The sequence below is a fragment of the Magallana gigas genome, chromosome 4, assembly GCF_963853765.1.
Source record: "Magallana gigas chromosome 4, xbMagGiga1.1, whole genome shotgun sequence".
In the NCBI taxonomy this organism is placed as follows: Eukaryota; Metazoa; Mollusca; class Bivalvia; order Ostreida; family Ostreidae; genus Magallana; species Magallana gigas.
In genome coordinates this window covers 57,255,501-57,269,095 of record NC_088856.1, presented here as the reverse complement: position 1 = coordinate 57,269,095, position 13,595 = coordinate 57,255,501, and the positions used below count along the sequence as shown (strand labels likewise).

At 34.2% G+C, this 13,595-nt stretch overlaps 2 protein-coding genes across 3 annotated transcripts in view; one reads left to right on the top strand and one right to left on the bottom strand.

Annotated features, from left to right (window-relative positions):
* LOC105328313 (protocadherin Fat 4) overlaps window positions 1-13,595 on the bottom strand; it is a 235,002-nt gene that overhangs the window by 12,444 nt on the left and 208,963 nt on the right. Inside the window, exons 1-6 of one of the 2 annotated variants that reach the window (XM_034452057.2) lie at window positions 6,787-7,033; window positions 4,618-4,873; window positions 2,930-3,063; window positions 1,261-1,562; window positions 661-763; window positions 256-497 (exon numbers count right to left, since the gene is read on the bottom strand). In XM_034452057.2, coding sequence (XP_034307948.2) covers window positions 256-497; window positions 661-763; window positions 1,261-1,562; window positions 2,930-3,063; window positions 4,618-4,873; window positions 6,787-6,841 — 1,092 coding nt within the window. In that variant the 5' untranslated portion in view covers window positions 6,842-7,033. Of the gene's footprint in view, window positions 1-255; window positions 498-660; window positions 764-1,260; window positions 1,563-2,929; window positions 3,064-4,617; window positions 4,874-6,786; window positions 7,034-13,595 lie in introns of those variants that run through there. The other variant, XM_066083215.1, reaches the window with a different exon arrangement.
* LOC105328314 (uncharacterized) lies at window positions 7,643-12,739 on the top strand. Its single transcript, XM_011429117.4, has 4 exons — window positions 7,643-7,862; window positions 10,893-10,974; window positions 11,233-11,393; window positions 12,374-12,739. The coding sequence occupies exons 1-4, from the start codon at window positions 7,781-7,783 to the stop codon at window positions 12,592-12,594; spliced, it is 546 nt and encodes a 181-aa protein (XP_011427419.2). The 5' UTR covers window positions 7,643-7,780; the 3' UTR covers window positions 12,595-12,739.

The following is a 13,595-nucleotide window of genomic DNA, read 5'->3' as shown; positions in this document are numbered from 1 at the left end:
TACAATGTATTGTAGATTTGTTGTAGTAAGAATGATGTAAGGTTGGTTAACTATACTGTAGATATTTTGTTATAAGAACAATCTTTATATTTTGGTTCTCTAAACTGCAGATTTGTTGTAGTAATAAAATTCTCTATATGTTAGTTCTATATACAGTAAATGTGTTGCTGTAAAAATAATAATCTCTGTATAATTTCCTCGCCATATTGATGATTTGTTGTTGAATGACTGATTTCTGTTCCCCAATCGTCTTACGTTGGTCCCTAACGTCTTCGTTTCCTCGATATCCACAACACGCGGGGAGCTACTGCAGTCTGGAGGATTGTCGTTCACATCTCCTACGTCAATAGAAACGGAAGTGACGTCATTTTCACCCCCACCGTCCGTCGCTTGGACATCTAATTGATAGCTGCTCCTCGTTTCAAAATCGAGGGGTGCAATGGTTGATATAAGTCCAGAATCCGGATCAATGTAGAACTTTGTATCACTATTTCCACCTAAACAATAGTAAAGGCGTTCAGTCAAGTACTGAAACATTTCCTTTAAAAGATATCGTTTTAGGAATTGATGTCAAATTTCCCCTCTAACTAACACTAGTGTATGTCCAAGTAGATGATATATAATTAGACTCGTGTTATTTGAGACACAGCTACTATTTACCTGTTATTGTATATGTCATATCACCATGACTACGAGGACCAAGGTCGTTATCTGTAGCGGACACAGTTACTACCGGGGTCCCCGGGGGAACGTTCTCCATCAGCTGTAAGTTACAATAGTAGATTAATTAAACTGTATGTTATGTTTAAAAAAACACTACAGTACAAAAGTGTACACTGAGATATAAAACAAATAAATTTACTGTTCTACTATTTGTATTTGTTATAACTTTCGTGGTTGTCTATACTTTCATACTATTATGCATTAATTTTACTTTATAAAAGTTGTAATAATTGTGTAGTAATATTTATTTACATGCTAGATATTTCAATGATATACGCTTTCATATTTCTTGGCAAGAAACATATAAATAATAAGATCAAAAATTTTCGAATTCAATTCCCTTTGTTCCAGAATTGAACCAGGGAAAATCCTTTTAATGATACCAAAGCATTCTTTTTCAGAAAGTGTTTACAAAATAAAAACCTTTTTTGTACACAGTAAATTAAAAGTCCAGGGTTTGTCTTTATGCAAGATGTAAGTCATTCCGTTTCACTTAATTATCCCAAAATATACTCAACGAGAATTTTAACAACAAACCTGTGCAGAATAACCAGAAGCAGGAAACTCCGGCCTGTTATCGTTGAGTGGTGTTATTCTCAGTAACACCGTAGCTGTTCCTGTTTTGGGAGATCCAAGTAACGGGTTATCAGCTGCAGTGATGATTAAGGTATAAACGGACCTCTGTTCATAGTCTACACGAGTACTAGTTGTCTGTATGGAATTGGAGGACATTTTAAACTTTGGTGTCGAGTCATCCCCGCTTTGAATCTTGAAATCTGCACATCCTGGATTCGGGCCGTCATCGGCATCCGTACAAACCAAGGAGGCCACTAGAGTATCTGCAACAAAGGCAACATATTAAACTTGTCTCTCTACGTTCAATAGGATGGCAAATTTGACTTTAACTTGATGGAGGTATCAATCTAGTTAAAATGTCTGAGAAGAGGTAGCGGATTCAGAACGTCTAATATTAATTAGATTGTGGTGGTATTGGACACCTCTCGATATCAATGTTGATAAAGGTACATAAAACTCAAAATACATTTCACTGATAGGAATTTTGAAATTTTACAACATTTTATAAAAAAAACAGAAGTTTTTTGTAAATTTCTTTGAAAGGTAAAAACAAGCTCCAGCGGTATTCCAACTCAGGATTTACATATCCGTGGTGAACGCTCTAAATCCTTGCACTACACCGTGACATAACAATTTTGGGGATGGTAATGAAACTAGGTTTGTTTTTGCTAGCGCTCTCGGGTGCTAGCAACTACGTTAGTCTTTTACACTGGATTCCGCATGCTCGACTCCATAGAAGGGGAGTCTGGGAATACTGTACTGTAGATAAATCTTTACATGAAATTTTGTGTTTTATTGTAAATGTCAAAAGGTAACAGTAGCTTAGGTCTTATAATGCAAAGGTATTCTAAATATTAAAATATTAAAATAAATAGCTAGCCTTATCTTAACTAACTTCAAGCTCAGAAAACAACCTCGGATATGTATTCTGAGCTTGCCGGAAAAGCCCGAGAAGACACGATTGCTACAAACCAGTACTAATGGTTCTTTAAAATTTTCATCTCGAAATTGAAATTACAGTAGATATGTAGTGATTAAGGCACAGTCAATGAGATATGCCATTGCCGATGTGAAGCCCACTCTAGATTCACTATTCTAAATTGAGACTCCACTCCAGCACAATTCCAATACACCATTGTGCCTTCCTATTGTTAATTAATCGATTCAGAAATTTAAACTAATGTTTTCGAAATCTGCTTCTGTGTTTTATGATGGCTACAGCGCAAGCTCACCAATCTTTTTAAAAGATAAGCTTGTTAAATTCTATTCAGATAAGAAGTGCGTCACAATATGAAGATGTCTAATATTAATTGTCTCATAAATAAATTGTCGAATTGTCTACGGACTTTCACAATTTTTTTTCCTGATTATGACAAAGAGCACACGATGGGTGTGACCGGTCAGCAGAGGATACTCACTCCTCCTAGGCACCTGATATTTGGAGGTCCGTGTTGCACTGCTTTGAATTTGTATTTCGTTTTATGGATTTTTAAGATGGCTCACGGTTTGTTATTGTGACAGTCGTTTTTCATCAACTTATCATAGTAAGTGAAAGTAAACAAGATTAGCGCATGTTAGGGTTAGATAGCCGTGACAATACTGAGAGGACAGAAACAAAGCTTAAACATACCTGGACCTGTGTTTTCTGTGACATCTTTGATTATTATTTCTGGAGAGAAAGTGGGAGCAAACTCATTCACAGGTTCTATCTGTATCTCAAGGTCTAACGTGGTCACTGGCGGAGCATACAGACACTCGTGTGCACTGAAAATAATTGATGAATTATCAAATACATGACAAAACATGATTTAAAACCTATGATTTATCCACACCCGAGAAATATAAGAAACCAGGCAGTTCAATATAGCCGGGACACTTTTTACGCATATAAAAATAGTTTATACTTATATGTTTATATGCTCTGAATCTCATTTATCTGCCCGGGCAGTCTATAGATATACGATGCCAGTCTATAGAGGACTAATGCTTTACAGACTTTGATTTCAGAGCATACCACACTGTCAATATATTTAAGCATTGAATCATTATTTTTTTTTAAGATGTGGTCTCATAACGGTACCAGTGTGAGCATACAAATTGTAAAACGCGCGTTATGCTGACAAAACTAGATTCCATTGCTATAAATTCATTCCGTTATTCGATGAATGAAACATTTGGTATAATAATGAATTAATAAAACAAATTAAATTCATTTAACTGTAAAAAATATTTACATTAATGAAATGTTTATCAGCGTAAGTATAATATCAGGTCGTGATCCGGTTTGAAGTCGCGAGGAGAGTCAGTCATGTTCTTCGAGATATATTGATGGAAGATTGAATTCATACGCACCAGATTTGGTGATTGTGTATTCTGTATTATGCATAAATATCACTCAACTCAATCAATGCAATAGAGGGAAAGAAAGTGAATGTAAATAAACTGACATAAACATTTGAGGATATAGATATAACTTGGTGTTTATACACAATTGACTTTTTGGGAGTTGATTTTAATCAACTCTCCTATGCAGTTACGCAGACAAACCGAAAGTGAAAGAGTGTTTGGACCTCAGCACAAATCATTGCTGCTGACAAGACTTAGTTCTTGAAAATAATTGATAAATTCGATGTAATGTATGTTAAAGCATTGTTTTTGAAGGAAACTTATTTATAAATACCTTGAAAATAGTCAGATTTTAAATGGTACGAACAATTTAAATATTTTTTTGTAGTCGTATGTATTCCTACGCCAGAGTTCAATATAGTCTTGTTCAACTCGATGCTCTGCTTTCTCCGTAAATCCTTGTCGGAGATTTGCGGTGTCAGCCGAGCGTTTGGTTGAACGAGTTCAATATTGCTTGGATCCATACAATTTTCGAGAAATATTTCTATTACTGATATATAGTTTGATTGAATAAATTTTATCTTTAAATATTATTTAACATGATTCATATGGGGGTTTCTCGACATTCTTGTCGAAAAAAACTAAAATTCATATTATAAAAATGTGCGTAATTCAAATTAGAAACTACATGTACTTGTCATGCCAAATAACATATTATTGATCATAAAATAAATAAACATCGACAAAATCAACTCCCGTCAGTTCTTCAGTACTTTGATTATGTACTTGATAGTCTAAACATGCCTGGAAGAAAAAAATTACGCAAGACTACATTATGTATATACTCGATAGTATATGAATGTCTTGATCTGTTTCTACGCATTACATATTACTCATTAGGCCAGCTGCTTTGTTTAAATTTTCATGCATTTTAATTTTTTTCTTCTCAAACATCACTGTCACTGCTCTCACCTGATATTTAAAGTAAACTGTTTTGTCGTCTCGTAGTCAAAACCCCCTGTGACTACAATTTGATTTCCATTGATCCCAAATTCTGGGAACATTGAGTTTAATACATAATACTCCGTGTCCGAGGCAGTCAGAGTGTAAACAACGTGACCGACAGGGGAATCTTCCCGGAGTGGGGCACTCGTCCCGCCGCTAGGGGGCGCTGAGAAGACCGGAACACCGTCCGCACCGTTCACATTACAGTACTCAACACCAAAAACTGAAAACAAACAGTCCCTGATTAAAAATAGTGTAAAACCTATATAAAATATGTAATGGAATAAATAAAATAAATTGTGATTGACTTTAACATGTATAGGTACTGAAAGCTTAGTCTTCCAATGGTATTAATTTCAAAACGTCGATATTCTCTCGTAAGTTGTTTTGTTATACTTTCATGTTAAATACTGAAATCTGATTGGTTAAGACGCAGTTAATAATATTTACTATTACCCTCAGCGTTAGCAACGCACTTGGCAACGGGTAACATTAAAAAATGTTACATGCGCGAAAATTATGCGCGTACGGTTCGCTGTAGAATTCACGTTATTCCTATATAAAAGCAGTAAAATTTTCTTAAAAATTTTAAAAAAGACATTCAGTATAACAAAATAAATAGTGCCTGTTTGGGAGGATAACAGTTGAAATTGACACCCCTCGAAAACCATTGTCAACCTCCGCTTCGCGTCGGTTGACAATGATTTTCTCGGGGTGTCAATTTCAACTGTTACCCTCCCAAACAGGCACTATTTATATATTATATAACAAGGAGATGGCTATCTCGCTCCCTAACCCTGGCTATCTCACTCCACCAAATATTCGCTGTCTGTTCTTTAAAGGGGCATACGGTATATGCAAAGTAGAAATCTTCAATAACTAAAGAAGAAAAAAATTCAGAGAAGGGATCGGGAAGGCTCAGGCTAGTGAAAGACGTCCAGTTTAGAGTACTGACAATGAAATCTATAGCAAACAAGGACATAGTCAGATCACGTTAAAATTCACATATGATTTAAATACTGAAACTAGCGATAAGTGGTGTAGAAAACATGAATAGGAATCACTTCATATGTACGTAGATACTGTTTTTTAGATACTGGAATACCTTTTTCGTGATTCTGCATAGTTATGCAATATTCATATAAACTGATGAAACAACTGTTTCTTTTATTCTCAATCATTCTCCATGTTCAATTTATTACTTCTCCGAAACAAATCCGAAAAAGAGGCGGCGGAAAGACAATAAATGAAATTTCATGTTATTTTAATGGAACAGTCGTTCGTGAAAAGTGTCTGTAGAAAGAAAATGTCATAATAGGATTAACTAATCTGTAGATTTCATAACAGGATGGACTAATAAAGTAAAAGATGAATGAAAATAAGCCTGGTAACTAAAAGAAGTTTAATTCATCAGGAGGAAGAAACATTTTAATTAAGCATGATAATGATTATTGAAAGCACTAATATAAAAACTGCAAAAAAGTAAGTATAAAGGTTATAAAATGTAAGTATGAAGGTTATAAAAAGTAAGTATAAAGGTTATAAAATGTAAGTATGAAGGTTATAAAATGTATTGATTAACAAATTCAAATCATAGTCAATGAAGATGAGAAAGCAACTCTAACATGAAAAGGTAAGAGAAGAAAACTATAACTTGTGAAGTCAGGGACTGGGACTGGGTCGACAACTTAAAAATGGGAAAAGGAGGATAATAAATAAAAGTCAAAGCAAGGATTGAAGAAAAGAATAGTTGAATTGCCAAAAAGTGAAAGACTAGTTGACAAATACTAATAGTATTAGTAATGGAAACGTTTAAAAGCTGAGAACCAACATCACTGAAGCACAGTTAAACGTTAAGATAAGAAAAATAAACACAAAGAACCCTGATACATGTAAACAATTTCATCATTTGCGACTATAATCATTTTCTAAATTAGAAAAAATATTAACGAATTAAAGTTTTTTTCAAAAAATGTTTAATGTTGAATATATTTTTCTAAATCAAAAAAAAAATTAATGAATTAACGTTTTTTTTCTCAAAAAAATGTTTAATGTTGGATATATTTTTCTACCCACCCCGTATATCAGTATATTTATCTAATTAAATAAGATAGGCTTACACAATGAAAAACTAACCTGTAGACAAAGTATAAACGAGCAAGACCAAACCCCACTTGATCCATGCACCCATTGTTTTCAAGAATAAAATTTGTTCTGAAATACCAAGGTACTCTTTCTGATGTGTAAGTGTTTACTTAAAAATAATATGACATTTTTAATTCAATGCTTCCACGGCGCCCATTTAAAACAATCAAAAATGGAATTTAAATTTCATTTTTCTTCATAAGACGTCATTCGTGTTCGTTGATGCAAAGAAGAAGATCAAAATCGCCGGATTTGTTTTCTGTTTTCTTTAAATTGCCTGTCCCGAGGCGAAGAAATGGAGAGCATTATAACTTCAACTCAACTCATCCGTATGTATACATGTTCTTGCGATGATCAGCTGTAATAGAATGATCATAGTTAATGTAACAATAAACAAACCCTCTAAGAGATGATCAGACATTATTAAGACTTTTGTTTTCAATGTGAAAAGGAAACGATCGTTAGATAAAATTTCCCTCGCCAAAAGTTTATTCAGCTGTCATTATCAACTGTGAAAATGTTCTCTTTTAGGAACGTTTGGTGTATATATCAAACTAGATACTGTAAAAGAAATAATTTCTACAATCAGACTGAAAAGATATGTTGAATTTCAGTATATCTTTATCTTTGTCTATACATTTGCTTCCCCTCCTCTTTTCTCTGCTATATATATGTACAGCTTCAAAGTATATCTTTATCTTTGTCCATACATTTGCCCCCCCCCCCCCCCCTCGTCTTCTCTGTACTATAAACATATACAGCTTCAAAGCAGGATCAATATTAGAAACTGGAAGTTGATGTTATTGATCAAGTAAAGTTTAAAAAAAAGACTGATCAATGCTTAAAAGAATTTATTATTACCTCCAGTAGGTTTGTATAGTCCATTGATTTTAGGAAACCATTTTAACTGCAGAAATGATACGACTCTAGATAACGCAGAACTATTCTTAAAACAAGACGAAACAGTGTAATAAAGATTGAAGACATGGGTCATCTACCGAATACCATTGGATCGGGACTAGGTTCCAAACATTGTTTGACCATCTCAACATTCCTGCTAGTCTTAAGTAAGTCTACCGAATATTAGCTGTGTCTTTTTAATTCTCAGTTCCATCAGACACGATCCGGTGTACGACTTATTTTATTGTGAATAACCAAAGCGTTTTACTAATGAAAAAATATCCTTGAAACTTAGCCCCGATCCTATATATAGTGATGTACATGTCCTCAACAAAGGCATAATCAGTCATTTAATTGAGAATTTAAGATAAAGAAAAAAATAGTGATAGAGAAAAAAAAGAGGGTGAGATTATGACTTGCTATTCAGGGCTGTGTTTTACAAAAAAACGACTTACGATCAAATTATTGAATGCTTATCATAATCAAAAACTAATCAACGTTTCAATTTAAGGGCTGTAAAAAAGAATTATGGAAATCAAAATAGATGTATATAAATGGTGTTGTATAAATTTGGTTCATAAAAGAGCATTCCATGTGACTTGAGATATGTACGACTTTGTCTTAAGTTCTTTTATAAAACGCAGCCCAGGAGTTACATCGTTATGATAAGAATTGACATGATACACATCATTGACATTACAAGATGAAAGAAAGACAGCAGTGACTTTTGTTTTGTATGTAGGTTTTTGTTGCTTTTTTTTGTTTTTGTTTATTCCATTCGTAGCTGTTGGAATTGATAATGGAGCAAATTAATCTCGATTTTGTAATGTGAGGTATATTTATTGTCAATCATAGATGGCTCTTAATTGTAGAGAAAATAAACAGGCTTGTTAGGTCCTTAAACTAACGGAATAAAAACTAGGGGTACTGTGAACCTCACAAATGACCCCCCCCCCCACCCACTAAGAAAATATAATAGGTCAGGTATTTCTCTACTGGAAATTTAAAATAATCAAATGAACCAATTTTCTTATAGTGACCTTAAACTTGCACATATGAACATAGCTCAAGGTCAGAACATATGAACAAGTAAAAAAGCAATCATGTGTCAAATTTTGGCTTCAAATCATGCTTTATTACAAAACATGATAAAGACAGGTATTTTGCATTTTTTTTAAAATTGACCTTGAACTTGCACAAATTACTGTGTGTCAAAATCTTGACACACCCTCAGGTCATACGCAATCTTTGTGTGATGTAAAACTATCAATGTTTCTCCAAAAGAGAGAAATTAATTGACCGGAAACAATTTTTGCATTTTTTCCTTCCAGTGACCTTAAAACTTGCTCAAAAGACCTTTTGTCAAAATCATGACAAATCCTCAGGTCTAAGCAATCACTGTATGAAGTTAGAACTTCTTATGCTTTTCCATAAGAAAGATCTGCAGGGCTGCGTTTTACAAAAGAACTTACGACCAAATTAATGAATGTTTATTAATCTAAAATAATCAATGTTTTATTGTAATATCTGTAAAATATAATAATGTAAATCAAAATAGTTGTAAATAAATGGTTTGATATAAATTCTGTTCATCAAAGACCGTTCCATAAGACTGAAAATATTTACGACTTTGTAGTAAGTTCTTTTGTAAAATGCAGCCTGGACTAGACACGTTTGCGCAGATAGAGGAACATACATACAGACGATCAGACGGACAAGGGGGTTTCTATGTTTCCCCTAAACTTTGTTTGTGGGGTGGATGGGGGTGGGGGGGGGGGGGGTGGGGGGGGGGGTTACAAGGCATTTTAGGTCATTAAACATTCAATACTAATTATTGACAAGCAAATACAAATTGAACTGCAGGTATCGTCTTTATCATTTATTCATATCGTTATAAAGCATCAGAGACCGAACAATAAAACTTAACTATCATTTTTCATATTTGCTCTCTGTTCGTCATATGTCTCTTTCATCACTGCTATCACTACAGTTCTTTTATGATACCTGCAATAACTCAAATTAAGCAATTTGCTGCGGAGGTCTATCAAGTGTGGACGAACATCTTGCATCCCAATGTTACTCGGTCGCGATGAAATTATTCAAGTTTTCGCACTTTTGCAGTCACGCGTTTTAAAGTATCATACAGGTTAATGCATTATTTACAAACGGATATGCACATTAAACAAGAATTATTTACATTTTTCAGTGTCTTTGTCTGTAATAACATTATGAACTGATTTTGTAATGTATAGGCCAATACATTTAACAATTATTATCTTACATGTAATATCAAATCGTACATAGCTGAAAATTATATTAATATAATTAATAAGGAATCATTCTTTGGTATATTATGAGGTGATAAAATACGGTCGGGCGTGATCAAATGTAACATAAAGGGCTTTGGGGATTTTGGATTTGATCCCGCAGGTCGCATTTGGTCACCTCATAATACTAAAAGAACGATTCCTTATTTCTTAATTGATGTCGACAGCTGGTGTCCCATACCACCTTAAGATGCATTTTGCATTTTGATACTATCATAAGATAGAATATTTTGCAATGAAGAACTCACATATATATGTACATGTATGTTGTTTGAGTGATATTGGATTTTGATTTGTTGTTGCTGTTTTGTAATTAATTTTTTAGTACAGTTTTGCAGATCTGATGAAGCTGTTGTTACCGTTTACTTGATTTGTCGATTCAATCTCTTTGTTTGTTTATTAACGTTTTAAGGGCTAGTTTGTTTTTAAGATGATCCTATTTGCTCTGACAGTTAGGTTTATTATTATCGTTTAAGTGTTTGCTGACAAAGTTGAATTTATTTGTTGATCGATATGATGTAGAATTGGCATACTGTTGGAGTTGTGTTGATAGTTGATACATGTAGGTTGTTATATATCAAAGTTATCCCGCAACAGTTGAAAAGATTTGTTGTAACAGATAGGGCGATTTGTAGTAAAAAATAACTCGTAATGATATTGGTTGTGTCAGTTGCGTTTATTTAAACAATAAAATGCTTTCTTATCGTTTGCGGGTTACGTATTTTTTCTGCAATGCTCGCTACCTTCATAACCCGCATGGTTCTTTGAAAAAAAACGCGTTTGTTAAAGCATGATCCGTTGTGATTGAGTTGAATTGACGTTGTAGTTTACTTGATATGTAGTTAAGCGTGAGTTAATTTATTGTTACAGCTGACCTGATACATGTTGTGGGAGGGAGTACCTACAAGTATTACTCCCAGAGGCGGTACAGCACGGGATCATCCACCCCAGAGTAAGTCACTCCATCTAGTATTGTCAGTTGGACATAGTATTTGGTACAATTACTATTGGTTTAACTAAAAACGTTATGACATTATTATTCTGGCTAAGTGAATCCAATAATTCGTAACTTTACATATTTTGTATACTATATAGAGAAATCTGGCATTCACTTCAGTTGATGCTATTTGTAACCCGTTTGATGGCGTGAGACTGCAATGTAATTACAATCTTAGTTATTCCTCTTGTTGACGTGTTTAGTGTTTTGTAGGGGTACGGCCATTCTGATTGGCGTGATAGTCGGGATAATGGCGGTGATCGGCGCCATTGGGGTGTCAATCTGGTGTTGCGCTCACAAGGCCAAGAAGAAAGCCCGCCTCCAGCACAGGGCGATGATGACAACGGGCGTCGCTGGCGCCCAAATACGTCACGGTGAGAGCGTTAAATACATGTATACATATGCAGACAGCTATCGGGATATAAAAGCTCAGTACGTTTTGTAATGTGTGGCCGAGTCAACTATGTACTCTATTTTAAACCAGTGCAATACATTTTATCATTCAACAATTCAGTTTTTTCCAAGTCATTTTATAGTAGACTCATGGAAAAAAAATCGTTGTCTGCGTTCTCGTCTCCATTGAATGAGAATAACTGTTTATAAAATCGAGGTTGTCTATGACAGATGTATACATTACATGTGTGATGAAATGTTGCTGAGAAAGTAGCAACTATTTGTTAATTAGTGAGAAGATGAAACATGTAAATATAGAAGTTAACTATACTGTGGGATTTTATATTTGCTTTATCCAAGTTGAAATGGTGTAAATATTCACAAGGCTTTCTGAACGATTATTTACACCAATTTGACGAGTTATTATAGATAGAGCAGATATTTAATCACACAATTTGAGATGTTATCGTCTCATACGGTTTGATTTATATAAAGCTTTTGAAACAGGCCCTAACATGATACGGTTTAATTTTTTTAACAATCGATAATGCATTGGTGACATTTCGCTATGTACACTTTTTTAACTCTAAATAAATTTATCTCGATCATGGAGCTTACATTAATCATTTAAATGAAGACTAGAATAGTCAAGTTATTTGCATGCATGCACAATTTTGCAAAAGCTCGTTTGTTTGAAATGACTCGAACAATAAACAGTTGTCAATGTTTTTTAAACAAATACTATTGATTCTAAGTAAAACAATATGTTGATTAAACTCAATCACAACCTCTCGGGCCTTTCCGACAGACTCAGAAAAACACCTCGAATGGATTAACATATCACCGGATGTTAGAATTGTATACAAAATGGAGTCGCTTCCCCATTAAAAAAAGTATCTGTTAGACAGGTGTGTTTTAGGGTATATCATTTACATCATTAAAGTACACATTTCTGCTACAGGTGGACTAGTTGCCTTCAGCGCCCAGCAACAAATGGTGTACTCCAACCCTGCCTTTACCGGGGGAGGAGTCCCGTACGGTCAGCCGCCGCCTCTGTACAGCGACCCCTCGTATCCCAGCATGCCTCCCGTGGATGGGGGTGGGGCACATCCTCCTCTAGGGTATGACAGCCCAGGGTTCACTACCACATCGGCGCCACCGCTCTGGAACAAACTGGAATAAACGTGTGGACACTAATGACATGAAAAAGTGGCCAAATATAACGAAAAAAAAGACGAAAACTTTTTAGTTGGATATGTGGAGAGAGAGAGAGAGAGAGAGAGAGAGAGAGAGAGAGAGAGAGAGAGAGAGAGAGAGAGACATTAAACTTTCCTATCTTTATACAGCATATTTCTACAAATTTTTGAATACTCTGAAATACCTCAGGGTTAATTGATGTTTGTTATCTAGAATGAAAAAGTTCAAAGACTATAAGCTACTCTATGTAGTCACATTGAATAAGATGGCCGAAACTATGCATGTACATTATTTGCATTGGAAATGACCTACATGTTTTAACTTAGATTTTTAAAATGTGGAAAAATTGTTCAAGGTATACCAAAACTCCTGTATTAAAAAGAAATGTCAAATTTTTACAATAATTTGTAACTTTTTGTTGGTGTTAATAACAAAGACATGCGAATCAAGATATCTTTGATGTTTCCCCCTTCCAGCGATTTCAATTTTACTTTTACTTTATAACAGTGTATGTCAATAAAAATAACGAACACGGTACAATTACCGGGAACAGAGGGTGGTTATCGTGCATCAGAATAATAAAACATGGGAAACTTTTTTTTTTTTATCTACTTCAACAAATATTCAAAAGATTAAGAATTTCACACGCTATTTTTTTTTATTTGGACAGTATGTCTAGTATATATTAAAATAACATGTTTATGTAATTCTGACCTATTGGTATAAACATAATTTTTTTGGTTGAGATTCTTGACAAAATGTTTTCTTGGCCTAATAAATATCTGCATTTGCATTGAATTTTGTTCAGTTTACAATGATTGTCTTTATAAGAATATAGTCAAATACACATATTTTCCGTTTATCGAAAATTCTACTACAGTTATTGCCGAGATCAAAGAGATGCCGCGGATATTATTTTCCAATATACCACGAACGTCATGATTAAATTATCAGATCAGAAATGCCTATTTGTCTCCCACTGATCA

Coding starts and splice junctions, on each gene's coding strand:
- LOC105328314 (XM_011429117.4), top strand. CDS start 7,781: ATGGGTCATCTACCGAATACCATTGGATCGGGACTAGGTTCCAAACAT. Junction 10,975..11,232: donor ACGGGATCATCCACCCCAGA/GTAAGTCACTCC, acceptor AGTGTTTTGTAG/GGGTACGGCCATTCTGATTG. Junction 11,394..12,373: donor TGGCGCCCAAATACGTCACG/GTGAGAGCGTTA, acceptor TTTCTGCTACAG/GTGGACTAGTTGCCTTCAGC.